The 21,826-nt window shown below is 38.5% G+C and overlaps 1 protein-coding gene and 1 pseudogene across 6 annotated transcripts in view; one reads left to right on the forward strand and one right to left on the reverse strand.

Moving 5' to 3' along the window:
* The window catches only part of PARG (poly(ADP-ribose) glycohydrolase), a 123,400-nt gene extending 118,216 nt beyond the window's left edge, over nucleotides 1–5,184 (forward strand). For all 5 annotated transcript variants that reach the window (XR_014074267.1, XM_081561240.1, XM_081561256.1 and 2 more), the window contains 2 exons: nucleotides 3,308–3,436; nucleotides 4,122–5,184. Coding sequence is in view for 4 of the 5 variants with exons in the window: in XM_081561240.1 (XP_081417366.1) it covers nucleotides 3,308–3,436; nucleotides 4,122–4,276 (284 nt within the window). In the remaining variant the exon portion in view is untranslated. The remainder of the gene's footprint in view (nucleotides 1–3,307; nucleotides 3,437–4,121) is intronic.
* A 3,553-nt stretch (nucleotides 5,185–8,737) lies between these two features.
* On the reverse strand, nucleotides 8,738–9,560 carry LOC145534021 (acyl-protein thioesterase 1 pseudogene; annotated as a pseudogene). The gene has a single exon (XR_014074268.1). The product of XR_014074268.1 is annotated as an acyl-protein thioesterase 1 pseudogene (transcript).
* Between the last annotated feature and the right edge of the window lie 12,266 nt (nucleotides 9,561–21,826).

The following is a 21,826-nucleotide window of genomic DNA, read 5'->3' on the forward strand; positions in this document are numbered from 1 at the left end:
ATGCTAATGTGTGAGATGAGACAATTGTGCAGTAGTTTAAGCATTCTTTGTCATTGCCTTTCTTTGGGATTGGAATGAAAACTGACCTTTTCCAGTCCTGTGGCCACTGCTAAGTTCTCCAGATTGGCTGGCATATTGAGTGCAGCACTTTCATAGCACCATCTTTTAGGATTTGAAATTCCAGCTCAGCTGGAATTCCATCACCTCCACTAGCTTTGTTTGTAGTGATGCTTCCTAAAGCCCACTTGACTTTGAACTCCTGGATGTCTGGGTCTAGGTGAGTGATCACATCATCCTGGTCATCTGGGTCATGAAGATCATTTTTGTATAGTTCTTCTGTGTACTCTTGCCACCTCTTCTTAATAACCTATGCTTAGGTCCATACCATTTCTGTCCTTCATTGTGCCCATCTTTGCTTGAAATGTTTCCTTGGTATCTCTAATTTTCTTGGAGAGATCTCTGGTTTCTCCCATTCTATTGTTTTCCTCTATTTCTTTGCATTGATCACTTAGGAGGGTTTTCTTATCTCTCCTTGCTATTCTTTGGAGCTATGCATGCAGATGCATATATCTTTCCTTTTCTCCTTTGCCTTTTGCTTCTCTTCTCAGCTATTTGTCAGGCCTTCTCAGACAACCATTTTGCCTTTTTGCATTTCTTCTTCTTGGGGATGGTTTTGATCACCACCTCCTGTACAATGTTACAAATCTCCATCCATAGTTCTTCAGGCACTCTATCTGTCAGATCTAATACTTTGAATCTATTTGTCACTTCCACTGTATAATCGTAAGGGATTTGATTTAGGTCATACCTGAATGGTCTAGTGGTTTTCCCTACTTTCTTCAATTTAAGTCTGAATTTGACAATAAGGAGTTCATCATCTGAACCACAGTCAGCTGCTGGTCTTGTTTTTGCTGACTGTATAGAGCTTCTCCATCTTCGGCTGCAAAGAAAAGAATATAATCAGTCTGATTTCAGTATTGACCATCTGGTGATGTCCATGTGTAGAGTCATCTCTTGTGTTGTTGGAAGAGAGTGTTTGAGATCAGCAGTGCGTTCTCTTGGCAGAACTCTGTTAGCCTTTGCCCTGCTTCATTTTGTACTCCAAGGCCAAACTTGCCTGTTACTCCAGGTATCTCTTGACTTCCTACTTTTGCATTCCAGTCCCCTATGATGAAAATAATACATGTTTGAAGAATACAACATTCGTTGCCTTTATCTGTTCTTTCCTCATAATTAGGTGAGGTTATGCATTCTTGATCAGAGTAGTGCACAGGTGATAGTATCTAGAGGCACTTGGTAGTCATCGGACCCCACTGGTGATGTTAATTTTGGTCACCTAGTCATGGTGTTATCTGATTTTTCCACTGTAGAGATATTTTTTTCCTCCCTAGTAGTTAATAAGTAGTCTGTGGGAAGATGCTTTGAGACAAAATTTCCCTTAGGTTTAGCATCCTATATTGATCTTTGCCTGATCCAGTCTTTACCATGATGAATGCAAAAAAAGGGTTATCTTGTTCTAACACTGCTTCTAGACTTACCAGTTAGTCTTTAGCTTTCTCATGTGAGCAAGAGCCCACATTCTTCTCCATTTATTATGTATTATCATTGTGGACTCAGGAATTTATATTTTTTCAATGATTTGTAACTTACTACTATACATAATATTTTGGTGCTTCCCTCGCCCAGATTTGGCTAGTAGATGCTCCTTCAACCTGGCTTCTATATCCTTATGACAAGCACTCATCAATTTTTCCCCATCTGTTTTGGAGTACTTCATTTCCTGGTATAATAAAACATTTTGGGTTTATCTTGTACCTATCCTGTCCCAACCATGGAATTAAGTATTCCTTGAGAAATCCAGCTCCTTTTAGGGGGAATGGTATTTGACCACTATCTGGGCACAAGATGTACTAACTGCTACTGGGATGTCTTCTTTTTGGCCCTTTCAGCAGACAAAACTAGGAAGAACGCATACACACACACAGATGTACATATTCAAAAGTCATGAGTACATAGCAGTGCCTTTCATTTCAATTGATAACCACAGAGTTACTTTTTTGTCTTTCCCATTCCATGTTTGTATGTCCCCTCTTCCATTCTGAGAACTATAAGTCCCAGCAGCATCAACAAATCAACTTATTTATTCAATCCTGAAATATATTTTATTAATAGTCTCAGAATTGTTCCACCTATACTGCTATGCTAAGCATATCTAATAAAGAAAGTCTGGAATTTGTTTGCAGTTCTTTCCCCCATGTCCAAGACTGAGGGCATATTAGTCAAATATTGTGCTCATAAGTTACTTGGATTAGTTCTTACTTTCATTCTTTCCTTTTTCCTTTCCCTGTAGTGCTTTTCTTTTGAAATAAAATTAGGCTTATTTGTTTTCGTTTGCTTTCAGTTATAAGCTCCTCCCCACTCCCATTCTTATGTTTTATGTTTTGAAGATGTAGAATATTAACATGCTCTCAAAAATCAAAATTATATTTATCCTCCATAGTGTTTTAATTTGATTCCCACCTCCCCTTTTATGAAGGAAAAGGTATGTTACTAGCAACAGGGCATTTATTGTACCTATGTTCATTTTTGATATTTAAAATAAATTTTGTCTATTGAGATTAAGATTATAAAGGAATTTAATTTTTGGAAATATACTCCAGGCTCAGTGATTTGTACCTCTGATTCCTGGGGACAGGGGTTCTCCATGATTTTCCTATGCTAGTACACCGGAGTTAATGTCCAGTGTTATCAGTAACATTCACCCCATGCTCCAGTGATTGGGTGGAGGTGGGAGTGCGGGAGGGACGGGGGTGTCTTCTGGAACTCATTTTAAGAATGCCTGCTTGCTGTAGAGTTCACGAGAGCAGTAGAACTTCCCAAGTACACTGGTCGGGGAAAATCACAGACCTTTGATACAAAAAAACAGTGACTATGTAGTAAGATAAATCAAGCAAGCAAACACAAAAATTTTAGTTCCAGATTAATATAAGTGGGGAAAAAACCACTTGACTGCCTTAAGTGTGCTACTTCAGATGCACCTTCCTCTATTTGTTTTCCCACAAAGGTGCTTATGTGGGAATTCTGTGGCTTAATGAGATTCTCAGTAGCATGTCTGGAAAGTCACACAACCAGCTGATTTATATTCATCCTCTATTTGCCATTTCTAATAACGTGTATATTAGGTTTATAAATCTTTAATCCAGGATATAGCTATGGCATACCAGCTATAATTTAGCTGGCTGAAAGAATTAAAGGTATCCTGATGGGAAGTGTCATAATATAGCTGTGTTTTTCCTCTGTGCTGCAGCCTTAATACAGATACTGGCAGCTGCTGTAGCTGAGCGAGACGTGGTTTATTTCACCTTTGGGGACTCAGAATTGATGAGAGACATTTACAGCATGCATACATTCCTTACTGAAAGGAAACTGACTGTTGGTAAGTCGGGGATGGTTGGTGTCTAGATGGATTGTCTACCATCCAAGAGGAGCACTAGCTAACTCTGGATAGATCATAGTGGATAAGAAAGAATAGCAGTGTGACTTCAGTGGGGTGGGGGACAAGTTCTCAGAGGGACAACACTTGCAGACCTTTTTTTTCTGGCAAAATTTCATCCTCAGTATTCAATGAGTATGTCAACTTATTAAATTAAGGCCAAGAAGTTGGAGTTAGTGTCCATTTTTACTTTTGTGTGTATGGAAAACTGAACAAGGGGGATGGTATTGAAAGGTAAGTTAAAACCTAAGAGGCCTTACTCTGAGTCATATTTATCAGACAGACCAGCACATGTTCCATCTACTGTGTTTCAGCTGGACCTGAAAGGCCTTCCTATCATGGGAGCTAAATGTAAAATTAGAGTTGCCATGAACTCCCAAAAGGATGCATGGATGATGTACCATGTATAGCCTGCTGTAATTGTGAGCTAATAAGTAGTTTCTTTAAGGTATTTAAAATTTTTTTAACTTTATATCAGGAAAGCCTTCCAGGCTTATGGAACTCATGCTCTATTTTCAAAAGCCAAATTTGAGCATATCTTATTTAGGATAGAACTGGGGTGTTCTGTAGTAGATTTAGCTATCTACATATCTTAATGTGCAAACTGGTCTGGCTTTCTGCTCTTCAGGAGAAGTATATAAGCTGCTGCTACGATATTACAGTGAAGAATGCAGAAACTGCTCCACCCCTGGACCAGACATCAAGCTTTATCCATTCATATACCATGCAGTTGAGTCTTGTACACAGACCACCAACCAGCCAGGACAAAGGACTGGGGCCTGAGGAGCCAAGTGACTAGAAGCTCCTTCCACTTCTGTAACAAGAAGGTGTAACATATGAACTGACATAATATACATGTGTATATAATCCACATTTGTAGGCAAGGATGCAGTCCCTTCCGCACATGCAACTGTCAGTTGGTACATCTACACCTCCCCCATCCTGACTTACATAGACTCAGACATATTTTGTTTCCCTTTTTTTTTTTTTTCTATTTCAGCCTTGATCCTTTGATTTTTCTTTCTTTTGCCCATCAGACTTTTTGTGAAAGTTCATCTGAGTTTGTGCTTAGCCTGTCAGGTGTCTTTTTTGATGCCTAAATATTATACAAATCACCTCTGCAACTAGCAGATGCCAAGGAAGGTGGTGAAATCCTAGGAGCTGTTTAACTGAGTTTACTATAGATCTCCTTGTGAGCCTCTCACCTCCTACTCTTGTTATGATTGTGGTGTTGGAGTTTTTTTGATTTTTGAAATAAGAGTTGGGTTTCTTACATAATACAGATCTCCTAGGTTAAGAGTTTTATATTTAAGAATTCTTGCCAAAAAATTATTTTGAGATATCACCTTTATTTATAATGGTAATTTGTCTGTCCCTTTTCCCCTGATCAATTTTTATTGAAACTGTTTTTGGAAATTGACCCAAATGAAAGGAAAATATAAGAATAAAAGAGTTTCCCGAATGGTGTTTAAAAAACAAACAGATTCAAGAGACTTGAAGGACCTCGTTTCTTGGGATTTTTTTTTTTCTTTTTCTTTTTTTGAATTAGGATTATTGTTTGTTCCTTGGTGCTTGAGACATATTCATATAACCAAAGTTTAGGAACTGGGAACTTCATGGTGATTTGTACATATTGAAGTTTCTCTGGTACTCAAAGGTTATGTAGTTAATAAATTTTCATTAACAAGTCATTTGTCAAACTCTTATATAATATATATACACATATGTGTTAAGTGTGTCTACATGCAAGCACATAAAATCTAAATAAAACTGGAATTGTGGAAATGATTAGATTTAGGCTTTATTAGGGGTTCTGTTTAAAATCTTTTATTTAAAATTGTGTCCATTTAAAACAGGCAACAAGCATAAATAATAATGTCTCTTAGAAGTTAAAAAGCCAATGCCAGTTCTGTGCTAATTGAGAGCAGAGTTTAATCGCAAAAGCACTTATTTCTAAAGTAATTCTAAACCATACTATTGAAGTTCTAGCTTACAGTCAACTGTCAGGAAAAGCTATTGGTGGTCAAATCCTATTAATAAGGAGTTTAAGTAGATGGTCCAAACACCTGGTATTAATATTGGCAGGGTAAAAAGGGACCTTGGACAGCATCTGCAGCTCTTTTTATTTATATACAGATGCTAATGGAATTTGGCACTGAAGTGCCTGAAGTTCTTTAAGTGGGGTATACTAACGAAGTTCTTTAAGATTTTTCATCATTTCTGAGTCCAAGACGTCTGGCTTTTTTTCTACTAGTACTAAAATCCTTCCCATTCTGTGCTTTGGTTAAGCATTCATGGTATATTTCATTTCTCTTTATCTATCTCCATATTCTTTCCCTGTTATCCAGCCCAAAGACTAAGTGAACAGTTCATTAAAATGTTACATGAACAATTTAAGAGGTTCATGTGGTAGAGATATCATTAAATCCAGGTAAGACCACCTCCCCACCCCCAGCCTAGTATTACAGCACACACAATCTAAGACTCAGCTCTTAATGCTGAACAGGTTGGTGACCAGGCCATCTGACTGCCTTTCTCCTGTTGAGGGGTTTTCAGGAGTAAAACTGCCTATTATTTGTCTCAGTACATTCTTGAATTGTGACCGTGTGATCAAATGGAATGTACAGAGAGAACTAATGTCCATTTTTTTGAGGTGGAGAGGGAGGTGGAAAGAACTAATTACTTTGTTCCTAAAGCGTTAGTCGCTCAGTTGTGTCTGACTCTTTGCGACCCTGTGGACTGTAGCCCACAAGGCTCCTATATCCATGGGATTCTCCAGGCAAGAATACTGGAGTGGGTTGCCATTCCCTTCTCCTGGGGATCTTTCCAGCCCAGAGATTGAACCCAGGTCTCCCCCATTGCAGGCAGATTCTTCACCATCTGAGCCACCAGAGAAGCTGTTGTTCCCAAAGGCCCTCTATAAAAAGGAAAAAATCAGACATCTAATTAACATATCTATTTTAAGACATTTAGCAGCACCATTTTGTTCTCTTTCATTGGGGATTATTGTTTTATTTCACGTTGTTTGCCCTTCTCGTCTTTAATCTATTGAGGCATGAAAGGATGTTTTTAGTGTAGCATTCTTAGGTTTTTAATATGACTCACTTTTCACTTTCTGTCTAGCTCCTTCAAATGTATCATAATGGTTTAGTGAAACAATGTGGAGTAATGGAAAAGGCATGAGATTTAAAATCAGACAAGCTGGGTTCAAATGCTAGCTACATCCCTAGCTAACATTTTAACCTTCTTTAAATAAAGTGAATTGCTGAGCCTTACTTAACTCATTTAGAAAATGGGCTATTAGTACCTATTGAGAAATACTACATATAAAATGAACACAGGGTCTGGCACATAGTTAGTTCTTAATAAATGCCAACTATTATAGTTGACCAGGAAACATTTATGGGGCACCTGTTGTATATTAGGGACTGTGCTCATTGCTCTGTATATTTTAGCCCATTTTCCCCATGGGCTAACAGATGCCCAGACTAGGGAGTTACCATCTCAACTCCAGGAGTTCATTATGAAAGGAGACTTACTTAGTCATCTGATAGAGCAAAAGCTTTGACACTCTTGGTCTCTACCAGTTTCCCAATGTAGCATATTCTTCATCATGATTGACTAGTCATCAGTGGGGTGTATTAAATAGTCTCAGAGAATTAACTCGTTTTCTTGATGGTTGAAGTGACATTAAAGGCAGGGAGAATCAATATTTTTTTTTTCAGAATTCAATTTTATTTCACATTGATAGAAACCGTGAAAAAGATTCACATTTCCCCACGTTACAGCACAGCATTTCAATGGAGTATTTCTTGCCATAAGTTAGCTCTTGCCGATTTGTGTCAGTGAAACGAGAGTTTATATTCTTCAAGGTAAAGCAAAATGACTTAGTAAGTGATTGTTTAAAAACTGTGAATCCAGGCATAAACATATGGCCTTATTATTCACTTGCTCTATATAGTCCATACCAAGTCATTTCCATCATCAAATAGCACCCTTTTATGAAGGTGCCATCCTAACACTGTCCTAGTCAGCTGGAATACAGCAGAAAAATGAACACCAGTTCAGAAATATCAAGTGTACATTTTTGCTATGTATTAAACTGTGTGGTAACTACACCACATGTATTGAGTTCTGACTAACTTGTTACCCATAAATTTATTTTCAAGTAATTTTAACCGATAATTTGAAAAATCTGATGACTTAAAATCAAATAATTGCTATTTTTACATTTGCACAAAAGCTAACTTAAAAAGATCATTTGACTACAGTGAAAATTTTAAATGAGTCTGTTGGCAGAGAAGAGTAAAGCAAAATTTTTGAAAGGATTGTTCATTTCCTACAGCAGTTGGTTTCAAACATATGTGCAAAATAAGTAAATTCTATACTATGAGGAGAATCACCTTAGAGTAAATCATCTTAGAGATTACAGTTTTTAAGATCAGTTTTAAATATCCCAGAACATACTAGAATATGAACTAACTATTCTTTCAGTTAATTACAGGAAAATACAACCACAGAATTATTTTCATTACCTGACCTGAAGATTCTAGTAACTCCGCAGGTCCAAAATGTGTACTAAACTCCAGTTTAGCAAGTAGTGTACAAACTCTGAAGGGATGTCAGGTTTCTTTCTATAAGTATCAATACATTTTTATTCCATCACATCTGTGATTCAAAATGTCAAACTACAGCATATATTGACTGCGGGTGTCTATGGAAAGGAGGCAATATTTGGTCTGTTATGAAGGATAAAAAGAAGAAAGAACATATTTCTAGAAAGAAAAAATATTAAATAGAATAGAAATTATATTCAGCAAAGAAAAACCTGGTCCCCCAAATAAAAGGGCCATTAATTCAAGAGAGCAATATTCCTCTTATAAGGAATAATGTAATAACACCTCATTCTTAATATGTATTATGATCATTAAGTATATATGAACACATATATAAAAATATGGATACTGCATGGTGACTATGTAATTTGGGGATACGTCCATAGTCTTGAGTCACAGCACATATAAACCCTTTATGTCTTAACTGCTCATTTACACCTGAACAAGTTTTCATTAAGCATACTAGTAATTTTCAAGTGATGTAGTAAAAAAAAAGTCTGGTTGCAGTATTTTATGATTTTGCTGAATTACATTTGGGAGAAAGAAGCTGGCTGCTTCACCTATTTTAATACTAGTGTATCCTGGATCATATCATACAAATACATATAGAGAAATGTCAAACATCATACATTTCCCATGAGATTTATTTAGTCTGTATCATTGGTGTGTATTTGCAAAACGTTTTAACACTGCAAACAGAGGTTTCGAGGTCGAGCACAGGAAGAAGTATGTGCTGCACTGGACGATGCTGATGTGCACTTCTACACAAGGCCTCTTGGCGGCGTCAGTCAACGGGAGGTAGGAGCTTATCAATGATCTGCTTGATGTCCATCATTTCCTGTTGACATGAACTGTGCATCATGCCTGCGTAGGTTCTGAAGGTCACATTGGCTGGATTCACCAATGTTTTCAGCTTCTCAGCAGTGAGAGAACCGAACATCAGGGGAACTAGAGGATCCAGGTCCCCGTGGCACTGTGGAAACGAAGCCTGCAGTGGCAGCCAGCAGCTGAGAGCGGTGACCCCGGCCAGCTTCTGCTGTGTGGTCAGAGCCATGTACAGAGATAAAGCTCCTCCCTGAGAAAATCCTCCCAAAATAATTCTGTTAGAAGGAATGCCGTTCTTCACCTCTCGATCTATCAAAGCTTTTACATTTTCTGCTGCCTGTTTAATTCCAGTTTCATCCTCCAGTGAATCTGGCGAAAGCCCAATAATGTCAAAAACCATGATGGCATGGCCATGTTCATATTTAATGTTACAGGCATAACTGGCGTATGTGGGCAGATGTATTTGATGTGGGCGCTTCTGATTCCGGCGAAGGCTTCTGCCCATCCATGCTCTGTGTCTCCCAATCCATGAAGGAAGATCACCGCGGCGGTGGCCTTCCGGGCGGCGGGCACGATGGCGGGCAGCGGAGCCGACATGTTATTGCCGCACATACACCGGCTCCAGCAGCTGCATGTCAGGAGAATCAATATTTAAAAGGGAGATTGTAAAGATATAACCAAGCTCCAGGATTGCTATGTCGAATATATTCCAAAGCAATATACAGTGCTTTGGAAACCAAACATTAAGTTGCCCCACTCCAAGAATATGATGGTACAAGAATTCACTGGGTTATATTCTTAAACACTTCAACGGGAAGAGAAGCAGTTTCATAGATTCTCACCTGTTTTCTTCCATCTTCTCCAATCTGTGTGTTCATGGTTCATGTATTTTTTGATGAAAGGAAGAAATGAGTCCTGAGATGTCTGCTTCAAAGACAAGCAGAGATTTAAAAGGCTTGTATGTCCTTCTCTCCACCCTGTGGATCTGACCCAATCCTTTGTCTGGAGGGAAGGGAAAGACCAACCATTCCTGCAACTTGAGCTCAGGATATTTAATCCTGTTCTTTGGGGGCAGGAAGTGTGTCCTAATGTGATACTCATTAGAACAAACTGCCCAAATCCACTGACCCACTATTGTTCTGTGCTCACTGAGGTTCCCTTAGTCCCTCCTTCCCAGATTCACACAGATCTACTGATCCTTTAGAGTGGAAAGTTTCCCAAACAAGACACCAAAACTGTTCATCTGACAACTGGTTTTACTCTTCCTGACTATATTAAAGGTAGGGCTAACAGGTCATGATGATTTTGAACTTGAGGATAAGGAGTGAAAGTGAAAGTTGCTCAGTCGTGTCCGACTCTGCGACCCCATGGACTCTACAGTCCATGGAATTCTCCAGGCCAGAATACTGGAGTGGGTAGCCTTTCCCTTCTCCAGGGGATCTTCAAGTGGGTAAGAGGAGCATGGAGCAAGTGAGATTAGCTATGAGTTGATAAATGTTGAAGATGAGCGATAATACATATGTATAGAGGTTTATTACTCTGCTTTATTTTTATATATGTCTGAAATTCTTCTTAAAAAGAAAACCATTTCCTGACCACCCAGTCTAAGTTATATTACAGTCTCTTGTCTGTGCTGTCCACTACAGTATAAACTTGGTAACAACGACCTCGTCTATCCTGGTCACAATTACAGCTCCAAAGCTTAAAACTCACTGGTACATGGTTGGCACTCTACTTACCATGTTTTCTCAAATATAAGATGCCACAGATATAAAACACTTTCGTGTGTGCTAGTCCTTCAGTCGTGTCCAACTCTTTGTGACCCCATGAACTGTAGCCCACCAGGCTTCTTTGTCCATGGGATTTTCCAGACAAGAATACTGGAGTGGGTTGCTATTCCCTTCTCTAGGAGATCTTCCTGACCCAGGGATCGAACCCAGGTCTCCTGCACTGTAGGCAGATTCTTTACCATCTGAGCTACCAGGGAAGCCTGTCAAAATACTTTAATGTTACAAAAATACTTTTATGTATCATTAAAAAATGCTGCAAAGTAAATTATGATGTACTATTTTAAAAGTACTTGGATTTCAGATGATACAATGTGAAAAATATTTTAGAATTAATAAAATACAGTATCTGTGGAGTAAACGAATACTCTAAAATAATGTGAGGTTAAGATTCTGATGAAGAGGCTTCATACATGTTCAAGAGCAGATCAGGATATAGTTTTGAGAGTATTATAAATTCTACAATGAATATATTTCTTCCTAAATATTGAAATTTTAAGCCTAATCTTATACGTACTTGTTACAAATCTTAATAGAAAAAGCAAAATTCTGACATGGTCTCCCATCTTTTTACTACCAAGGACCGTTTTATTATTTTATCCCCAAGGTTCCCATACTTTGAAATATTTTGATACCAAGTAAAATTCCTTTTTTTACTTGATATCAAGTAAAAGCTAACTTTCATTTTTCATGTATTAAATATGCATATTCAAACTGAGGCAATATATTAATAATTCCAGCTAAAACATGACCTCAGGAACCTGGCAAGGAAGATAAACTAGTGCAGTCAGAATTCTCTTTACCTTTGGAAGATTCCTTAGGCCAGTGGCCATTTCTACATGCCTAACACTGAATGTGGGGTAACAAATCTACATGTGAAAATTTTAACCAAATGCCTCAAACACCCAGTATATTTTAAAGATGAGAGCATGTATGTTAAAGAGGTGTTGACAAGGGGACCAGAATTTCTTTATTCTCTTCCTAGAAAAATCATGTCAACATTAGCACACATCTCTCCTTAGCCTCGGGCTTCCCTGATAGCTCAGTTGGTAAAGAATCCACCTGCAATGCAGGAGATCCCGGTTCAATTCCTGGGTTGGGAAGATCCCCTGGAGAAGGGATCAGCTACCCACTCTAGTGTTCTTGGGCTTCCCTTGTGTGGCTCAGCTGGTTAAGAATCTGCCTGCACTGTGGGAGACCTGGGTTCAATCCCTGGGTTGGGAAGATTTTTTGAAGTATTTTTTTTTTTAAAACACAAGATTTAACGAGATCCAGGGCAATAGGGAGGGATGCAAAATATGTAAAGCAAAAACTGACAGAAATGAAGGGAAATAGACAAATATAAAATTTTAATTAATCATTTCATAATCCCACTCAACAATTTATTGAACAACTTGATAGAAAATCAGCAAAGGGAATTCCCTTGTTGTCCAATAGTTAGGACTAAACACTTATAAAACACTCAATGATGACAGAATGCACAAATTTTTCAAGTACCTGGGGGAATATATGCCAAGATAGCCCATACCTATGCTGTAGATATACCTGTCTGCATGCAGAGTTCCAATGAATAGCAAGGAGAGATTAAAAAAAAAAAAAGCCCTCTTAAGTGAACAATTCAAAGAAATAGAGGAAAACAATAGAATGGGGAAAACTAGAGATCTCTTCAAGAAGATTATAGATATCAAGGGAACATTTCAAGCAAAGATGGGCACAATGAAGGACAGAAATGGTATGTACCTAACAGAAGCAGAGGTTATTAAGAAGAAGTGGCAAGAGTACACAGAAGAACTATACAAAAAAGATCTTCATGACCCACATGACCAGGATGGTGTGATCACTCACCTAGACCCAGACATCTTGGAGTTCAAAGTCAAGTGGGCCTTGGGAAGCATCACTACAAACAAAGCTAGTGGAGGTGATGGAATTCCAGCTGAGCTATTTCAAATCCTAAAAGATGATGCTGTTTAAAGTGCTCACTCAATATACCAGCAAATTTGGAAAAGTTAGCAGTGGCCACAGGACTGGAAGAGGTCAGTTTTCATTTCAATCTCAAAGAAGGGCAGTGCCAGAGAATGTTCAAAGTACCATACAATTGCACTCATTTCACATGCTAGCAAGATAATGCTCAAAATCCTTCAAGCTAGGCTTCAACAGTACATGAACCGAGAACTTCTAGGTGTACAAGCTGGATTTAGAAAAGGCAGAGGAACCAGAGATTAAATTACCAACACTCGCTGGATCATAGAAAAAGGAAATTCCAGAAAAACGTCTACTTCTGCTTCATTGACTACACTAAAGCCCCTGACTGTGTGGATCACAACAAATTGTGGAAAATTCTTTAATAAGAGATGGGAATACCAGACCACCTTACCTGCCTCCTGAGAGACCTGTATGCAGGTCAAAAAGCAACAGTTAGAACTGGACATAGAACAATGAACTGGTTCAAAATTGGGAAAGGAGTACATCAAGGCTGTATATTGTCACCCTGCTTACTCAGCTTATATGCAGAGTACATCATGTGAAATGCCGGACTGGATGAAACTCAAGCTGGAGTCAAGACTGCCAGGAGAAATAACATAACCTCAAATATGCAGATGACACCACCCTAATGGCAGAAAGCAAAGAGAAACTAAAGAGCTTCTTGATGAAGTTGAAAGAGGAGAGTGAAAAAAACTGGTTTAAAACTCGACATTCAAAAAACAAAGATCATGGCATCCAGTCCCATCACTTCATGGCAAACAGATGGGGGAAAAAATGGAAACAGTGACAGACTTTATTTTCTTGGGCTCCAAAATCGCTGAGGATGGTAACTGCAGCCATGAAATTAAAAGATGCTTACTCCTTGGAAGAAAAGCTATAACCAACCTAGACAGCATATTAAAAAGCAGAGACATCACTTTGTCAACAAAGGTCCATATAGTGAAAGCTATGGTTTTTCCAGTAGTCGTGTGAGAGTTGAACCATAAAGAAGACTGAGCGCCGAAGAATTGATGCTTTTGAACTGTCATGCTGGAGGACATTCTTGAGAGTCCCTTGGACTGCAGAGAGATCAAACCAGTCAATTCTAAAGGAAATCAATCCTAAATATTCATTGGGAGGACTGATACTGAAGCTGAAGCTCTAATACTTTGGCCACCTGATGCAAAGAGCCAACTTATCGGAAAAGACCCTGATGCTAGGAAAGATTGAGGGCAGGAGGAGAAGAGGGGAACAGGATGAGATGCTTGGATGGCATCACTGACTCAATGGACATAAGTTTGAGCAAACTCTAGGAGACAGTGAAGGAGAGGGAAGCCTGGTATGCTGCAGTCTGTGGGGTCACAAAGAGTTGGTCATGGCTGAGTGACTGAACAAGGCTTAAAACAAACCTCAACAAATTTAAAAGAATTGCAATTATATAAAATGTGTCCTCTGGCCACAATCAAATCAATTAGAAATTAATAACAGAAAGGTAAAGTTTCTAAACACTGAGAAACTAAACAGCACACTTTCAAATAATTAATGGGTTAAGTCTCAAGGAAAATTTTAAGATAAATGTTTAACAGAATGAAAATGAAAAATATATACACACTATATAAAATAGATAACCAACAAGGACCTACTGTATAGCAGAGGGAGCTATACTCAATATTGTGTAATAATAAGGGAAGATAACCTGAAATATATATATATATATATGTCTAAATCACTGCTATTCACCTGAAATCAACTATACTTCAATTTAAAAAAAGATCTAAAATCAATCTAGGCTACTACATCAAGAAACTAGGGGAAAAAAGCAAAATAAACTCAAGAAGAATGCAAAAATTAATAAAAAGCTGAAATGAATAGGATAGAAAAAGTTGAGAAGCACAAAAGAAGCAAGAAGCTGTTCTCTGAAATGGTCGATCATATGGACAAACTTCTCATAAGGCCGAAAGAAAATATTCAAACTGCTAATATCAAGAGTGAAATAAGAAGTATTACTACAGATCCTGCAGACATTTAAGAATAATAATGTAATACCACATACAACTCTATACATATATTTAACAACTCTGACTAAATGGAGCAAGTCCTCAAAAAGTACAAACTTCTACAACTCACCAAATATAAAATGTATAACTTGATAGCCGTATAAATATTACAGAAATTGAATCTGTAATTTTATAACTCTCACAAAGCAATCTTCACACCTATATCGTTTCACTGGAGAATTCTACCAGCTGTTTAAAGAAGAATTAACATGTCTATATAATCTCTTCCTGAAATAGAAGAGGAGGGAAAACTTCCTAATTTGTTTTATTACCTTGATGCCAAAGATGTTAAAAACACAAACAGAACTACAGACCAGTATATCTCATGATTAAAGATAGAAAAATTCTTAACAAGTATTAGCAAATAGAATTCAACAATATGTCAATAGTGAAAAATCATACACCATGACTAGGTGGGATTCATCTCAGGGATCCAAGGCTGTTTCAATTAATGTAATCCTATCAATAGGCTAAAGAAGTCATATGACCATATCAATAGATATGGTCTTGACAAAATCTAAAATACATCTGTGATAAACGCTCTCAGTAAAGGAATGATACAAGAACTTCTTTAACCTGACACACACAAAAACCCTACAAAAATCTCCAGTTAACATTGTGCTTAATGTTTAGAAACTAGATGCTTTCTTCGTAAGATCAGGAATAAGGCAAGATCTCGCACCATGTCTATTCTATGTCATACTGAAAGTATGCATTCTAGCTAATGCAGTATGACAGTAAAAATTATATAGATTGGTTGAGAAGAAAGAAATAAAACTGATTTTGTTCCCAGTTTCATGATTATTGATGCAGAAAATCCCAAAGATGAACATAAATATTCCTGGATACTTTTACAATATCTGGGAATTTTTCATATTATATATAAGATTATATATTAATATAATATTATAAATTTATACTATATTTTTATAATAAGCTATTGTATTAAGGTTTCAGGATACAAAATTAATATACAAAAGTCAACTGCATTGCTATATACCAGCAACAAACAATTGGAATGTGAAATTTAAACTATAACATTTACATTAGCACTACAAAAATAAAATATTAATAGTATGAGTCATAAAACATGTACAAGATCTGAGGAAAACTACAAAACGGATGAAACAAACCAAAGATGAAACAAACGAATGGAGACATAACCCACGTTCATGGCTAGGAAGACTCAATACTCTTAGGATGGCACAATACGCACTGATCCATAGATTCAATGTAATCTTGGTCAAAATCCCAACAGGTTATTTTTGGATATAGACAAACTGATTCTAAAGTTTATATGGAAAGGCAAAAGATACAGAATATCCCACACAATACAAAACAAGAAGAGCATCATCAGCAGGCTTACATGACCTGACTGCACGTCTGAAAGTACAGTAATCAAGACAGTGTGATTGACAAAAGCACAGACTAACAGATTAATGGAACAGAATAAAGAGCCCAGAGATAGAACCACATAAATACAGACGATTGACCTTTGGCAAAAGAACAAAGGCAATTCAATGGAGAAAGGACAGCCTTTTCAGTGAGTGTTCAAACTGGACATTCACATGCAAAAAAATTAATCTAGAGCTTACCCGGGTTCGACCCCTGGGTGAAGAAGATCCCCTGGAGAAGGGAATGGCAACCTACTCCAGTATTCTTGCCTGGAGAATTCCATGGTCAGAGGAACCTGGAAGGTTACAGTCCACGGGGTTGCAAAGAGTTGCACACAACTAAGCAATTAACACTTACACAAACATTAACTAAAAATAGGTCATAGGCTATATGTAAAACACAAAACTAAAATTTCTTGATGATAACACAAGCCAAAGTCTAGGCGACTTGATTGGTTAGGAGTTTTTAGATACAACACCAAAAGCATCATCCATGAAAAAAAATAGATTGGTTAAAACGAATAAATTCTTTGCCAACAACACAATAAAGGAAACGAAAAGACAAGCCAGACTGGGAGAAAATATCTGTGAAACACACACTTGATAAAACACCTATACATTCCAAAATATATGAAAAACACTTAAAACTCAACCATCAGTTCAGTTCAGTTCAGTTCAGTGGCTCAGTCGTGTCCGACTCTTTGCGACCCCATGAATTGCAGCACGCCAGGCCTCTCTGTCCATCACCAACTCCTGGAGTCTACCCAAACCCATGTCCATCGAGTTGGTGATGCCATCCAACCATCTTATCCTCTGTCGTCCCCTTCTCCTCCCACCCCCAATCCTATCCAGCATTAGGGTCTTTTCCAATGAGTCAACCCTTCGCATGAGGTGCCCAAAGTAGTGGAGTTTCAGCTTCAACATCAGACCTTCCAATGAACACCCAGGATTGATCTCTTTTAGGATGGATTGATTGGATCTCCTTGCAGTCCAAGGGACTCTCAAGAGTCTTCTCCAATACCACAGTTCAAAAGCATCAATTCTTCGGCGCTCAGCTTTCTTCACCGTCCAACTCTCACATCCATACATGACCACTGGAAAAACCATAGCCTTGACTAGACGGACTTTTGTTGGCAAAGTAATGTCTCTGCTTTTAAATATGCTATCTAGGTTGGCCATAACCTTCCTTCCAAGGAGTAAGTGTCTTTTAATTTCATGGCTGCAGTCACCATCAGCAGTGATTCTGAAGCCCAAAAAAATAAAGTCTGACACTGTTTCCACTGTTTCCCCATCTATTTTCCCATGAAGTGATGGGACCAGATGCCATGATCTTAGTTTTCTGAACGTTGAGCTTTAAGCCAACTTTTTCACTTTCCTCTTTCACCTTCATCAAGAGGCTCTTTAGTTCTTCTTCACTTTCTGCCATAAGGGTGGTGTCATCCACATATCTGAGGTTATTGATATTTCTCCCGGCAATCTTGATTCCAGCTTGTGTTTCTTCCAGCCCAGCATTTCTCATGATGTACTCTGCATGTAAGTTAAATAAGCAGGGTGACAATATACAGCCTTGATGTACTCCTTTTCCTATTTGGAACCAGTCTGTTGTTCCATGTCCAGGTCTAACTGTTGCTTCCTGACCTGCATACAGGTTTCTCAAGAGACAGGTCAGATGGTCTGGTATTCCCATCTCTTTCAGAATTTTCCACAGTTTATTGTGATCCACACAGTCAAAGGCAACCGTAACAATCCAATTTTAAAAACAGAGTTGCTACGCATTTATTACAATGGTTAAAATACATAGCACTAACAATATCAGATGCTGGCAAGGGTGTGGAAATAAAAGAACTCTCACTCATTGCTAGCAGGAATGGAAAATAGTACAGCCACTTTGGAAGACCATTTGGCAGTTTCTTACAAAGGTAAGCACAGTCTTACCATATGATCTAGCAATCACATTCCTATTTACTCAAATGAGATGAAAACTTAGGTCTACAGAAAATTTTGCACATGAATGTATATAGCAGCTTCATTTATCACTGTCAAAATGGGAAGCAATCAAGAGGTCCTTCAGTTGGAGTAGACTGTGGTACATCCATACAGTAGAATATTAATATTCAGTGATAAAAAAAATGAAATATCAAACTACAAAAAGACATGGAAGAATGTCAGATTCACATTGCTAAGTTAAAGAAGCCAGTCTGAAAAGGCTACATATTGTTTGGTTCTAACTATACAACTTTTGGAAAAGGTGAAACTATAGAGATAGTAAAAGCAGTGGTGGTTGCCAGGAGTTTGGAGTAGGGAAGAGAGGTGGGGAAGATAAATAGCAAGAAGTTGGAGCATGGAATTTTAGGGTGATTGGACTATATGATAATGTAATGTTAGATACATAACATTATGCACTTGTAAAAACCCATAGAACTGAAAAACACAGTGAACACTAAAGTGAACTAGGGACTTTAATAACAGTATCACTATTGACTTACCAGTTACAAATGTACCACACTAATACAAGAAGTTAAGAGGGGAAACTTTGGGGAAGAGGGAGTGTATGTATATATATATATACCTATATATACCTATATATATATATATACACCTATATATACCTATATATATATATATATATATATATACACCTATATATACACACACACACACACACACAATCTGCTCAACTTTTCGTAAACCCAAAACTGCTCTAAAAAATCAACTCTCTTTTAAAAGAGGGAGAGAGGGAAGGGAAAGAGACAGAGAGAGAATAAAATTATGAGTTGATTATGGAGCCAGACTGCATAGCTTTGAGCTGCCTCTAAGATTTCACTGTCTAAGAACAAAGGGGTGCTACCAATAGGACTCAAGTACCCAGTGTCAAAGTTTAGGGTTAAACACCTACTGTTTCTGGGCCTCTTGATGATGATGGAGGTCTTGAGACTTTTTCACTAACTGTTGCTGCTGCTGCTGTTAAGTCGCTTCAGTCGTGTCCGACTCTGTGCGACCCCATAGACGGCAGCCCACCAGGCTCCCCCGTCTCTGGGATTCTCCAGGCAAGAACACTGGAGTGGGTTGCCATTTCCTTCTCTAATGCATGAAAGTGAAAAGTGAAAGTGAAGTTGCTCAGTCGTGTCTGATTCATCGCGACCCCATGGACTGCAGCCTACCAGGCTCCTCCGTCCATGGGATTTTCCAGGCAAGAGTACTGGAGTGGGGTGCCATTGCCTTCTCCGTTTCACTAACTACTGAAGTGTAATTCTCTGTACCTTCATGTATCTATGAATATATTAACTCTCCCTTTTTTAAATAGTAAAACTAAATCCGAAAAACATTTGCTCCATATACTGGAGTTTTAGAGTTTGGAGTCTTTGAGGATATAAAGGGGCCCATAGAATTCTACATCTAGCAGTAAATGATTTTAAGAAAATAACTATACTCTAGATATACCATACTTTAAGGATTTTTTTGTTCTTGAGAATTCTCACGTCCCTTCAGCCTTCCTCCAAGTGAGTTAAAATTAAATCTAGGAATAGTAAATGGTAAGCAAATGGGAATGAAATGGTTGTCCTGAGGGCAAGTGCCAATGATTGCACTATATATTACTATACTTTGGCCCAACACAGATGAGGGAATGGCTAGGCAGATTAGAAAAAAAATCAACTAAAACCAAAACAAAAAAGAAAATGAAATTGATTAAACAATGGATTAGACACAGTAGAAGAGGTTAGGGTAGCAACTATATCTGAAGAAATTACTCAAAGTGAGATTCAGAGTTGAGTCAATGGATAAAAATTAAATGAGATGGTGCATTTGAAGGCCTTCCTGGGTCTGTCTTTTGACTCAACAGTGTTTGGGTGGAAGATAACCCAGAACTATTCTTCCAGGCTCTGACCTCCCTTCAACGTTCTGTGAGGCCTCAGCCTCCAAAGGACCTCTTTGCCAACCCATTCCTCCAAGATCAGCTAACACTGGATTTTGTGGCCAGTAGTACCCTGTCTCCAACAAGAGCTCTCAGATCCTTCAGAATTATTCAAATAAGGCCAAGGCCTTTCACGAGCTACTGGCCAACCTGTATTTGTGAACTTCTAACACCTGACCCTCTCTGGGCTATTTTAATTGCAACAATGTGGCTCTCTAAAGGATCCATGCCACTTCTGGGAGCTGGTGAGGCAGAAACACAAGGGTACCAAATGCCTCCCTGCAATACCAATGTAGTGACAGTCTCTTACAGACTTCTGAATGATAGTACAGCCCACTCCAGGAAGTCGGGAATCATGGGCTGTGATCAACAATAAGCCTGATCTGGACTTGAATCCAAGCTCTGAACACCTGGCTGTGGGGTCCTATCAACCAACTAACAACCGCTGAGTGCCAGGTTCCTCCTCTGAAACTGAGGCCAAGGACAGCTATCTGGTACAGCTATCAAACGAATTAGAAGGGAGCAACTGTAAAGCATTCATCACGGTGCCAGCATCTAGTGGGTACTGGTACTAGAAGCCTCTATTATTATTATTATTATTATTTTGCCACCTCTATACATTGCAGCATGTTTTTGTCCTCTCTGCTAATGCTGTTTTTTTACTTACACTTAACTCTCCAGTTAATAATCTCAGTGGCTCCGGGACTTTTGCTCCAATAAGGCAACTTCAGATGCCAGGACAAAAGGTGGGAGGTGCCTGAATTACCCATGGTAGATCAGGTGCACTGTCTTATTTTGTACCCTTAAGAAATCAATTTTCATTGTAATAGCTGAGTGGGACAAATGCTTTCTGCCACTTTTAAAATCCCTATGGGTTTCTCTGGCTCATTATTGAAAGGATCCAGCCAGTTAGAAGACAGAGGAAGGCTCAGGCCTGCACAAGGATGGTAATGACACCCAGAGCCAGGATCCTGGGCAAAGATGCAACCTCCGGTTGGTCTGATCAACAATTGTTAATCAGAACACCAGATTGTTGATCCTGAGCTAGCACTGAGTTTCAATCAAAGTGTGGCAGGTATTCTCTATCTGCTTTGGCTTTTCATGGGGTTGTTTGAAAGATTGAACAGTTGCTACTTTGCCTCTAAGAAAAATTTCCAGTCCCTCTGTAATATGTTTTGGTTTTTAATACCATTTACAGGAATTGATCACTTCCTTGCATTTATTGCCTTCAGGGGAAAAAAGGGGGGCCTTTAGATAGAGATTTTCTTTTCTGCTTCCTGTCAAATTCAGGGAAACTGCCATCCTCTGTGAGCACACTTGGAGGGTACTAGTCTGCCCCATAACATTCCCACAGTGAACAAGTCAATTGCTCTAATTGCATTGAACACCCTGACACTGATTAAACATCAGCACGGCACCTGGAGAATGTTCTCCCTCCTTCCTTGATTTCCATCCTTAGGAAACAAAGAAACCTACGTTCCTTAAAATAGCAGATAGATATTGTCAAAATCAGATTCCAGCCTATGTTTCCAGCTCAGCTTCCCGTCTCAGTCAGCTACTTTTTCATTCTAACCCTTCTTCTGCTAGGAATTTCCTTCCTTCTCTTTTCAAACGAGTTAAGTTCTACTCATCTTAGAAGATCCGGCACAAGTATGACTTCCTCCAGGAAGCCTTCCCTGACCTTCTAAGCGAGTCTTTCTCCTCCCAACCCCATGCTACCCACAGCCCCTTACCACATAGATCAGTGCTTCTAAAACTCTGGGGTTCCTAATAAAATGC

Source organism: Giraffa tippelskirchi, chromosome 2 (assembly GCF_054371585.1).
Source record: "Giraffa tippelskirchi isolate mGirTip1 chromosome 2, T2T-mGirTip1v1.2.pri, whole genome shotgun sequence".
Lineage (NCBI taxonomy): Eukaryota > Metazoa > Chordata > Mammalia > Artiodactyla > Giraffidae > Giraffa > Giraffa tippelskirchi.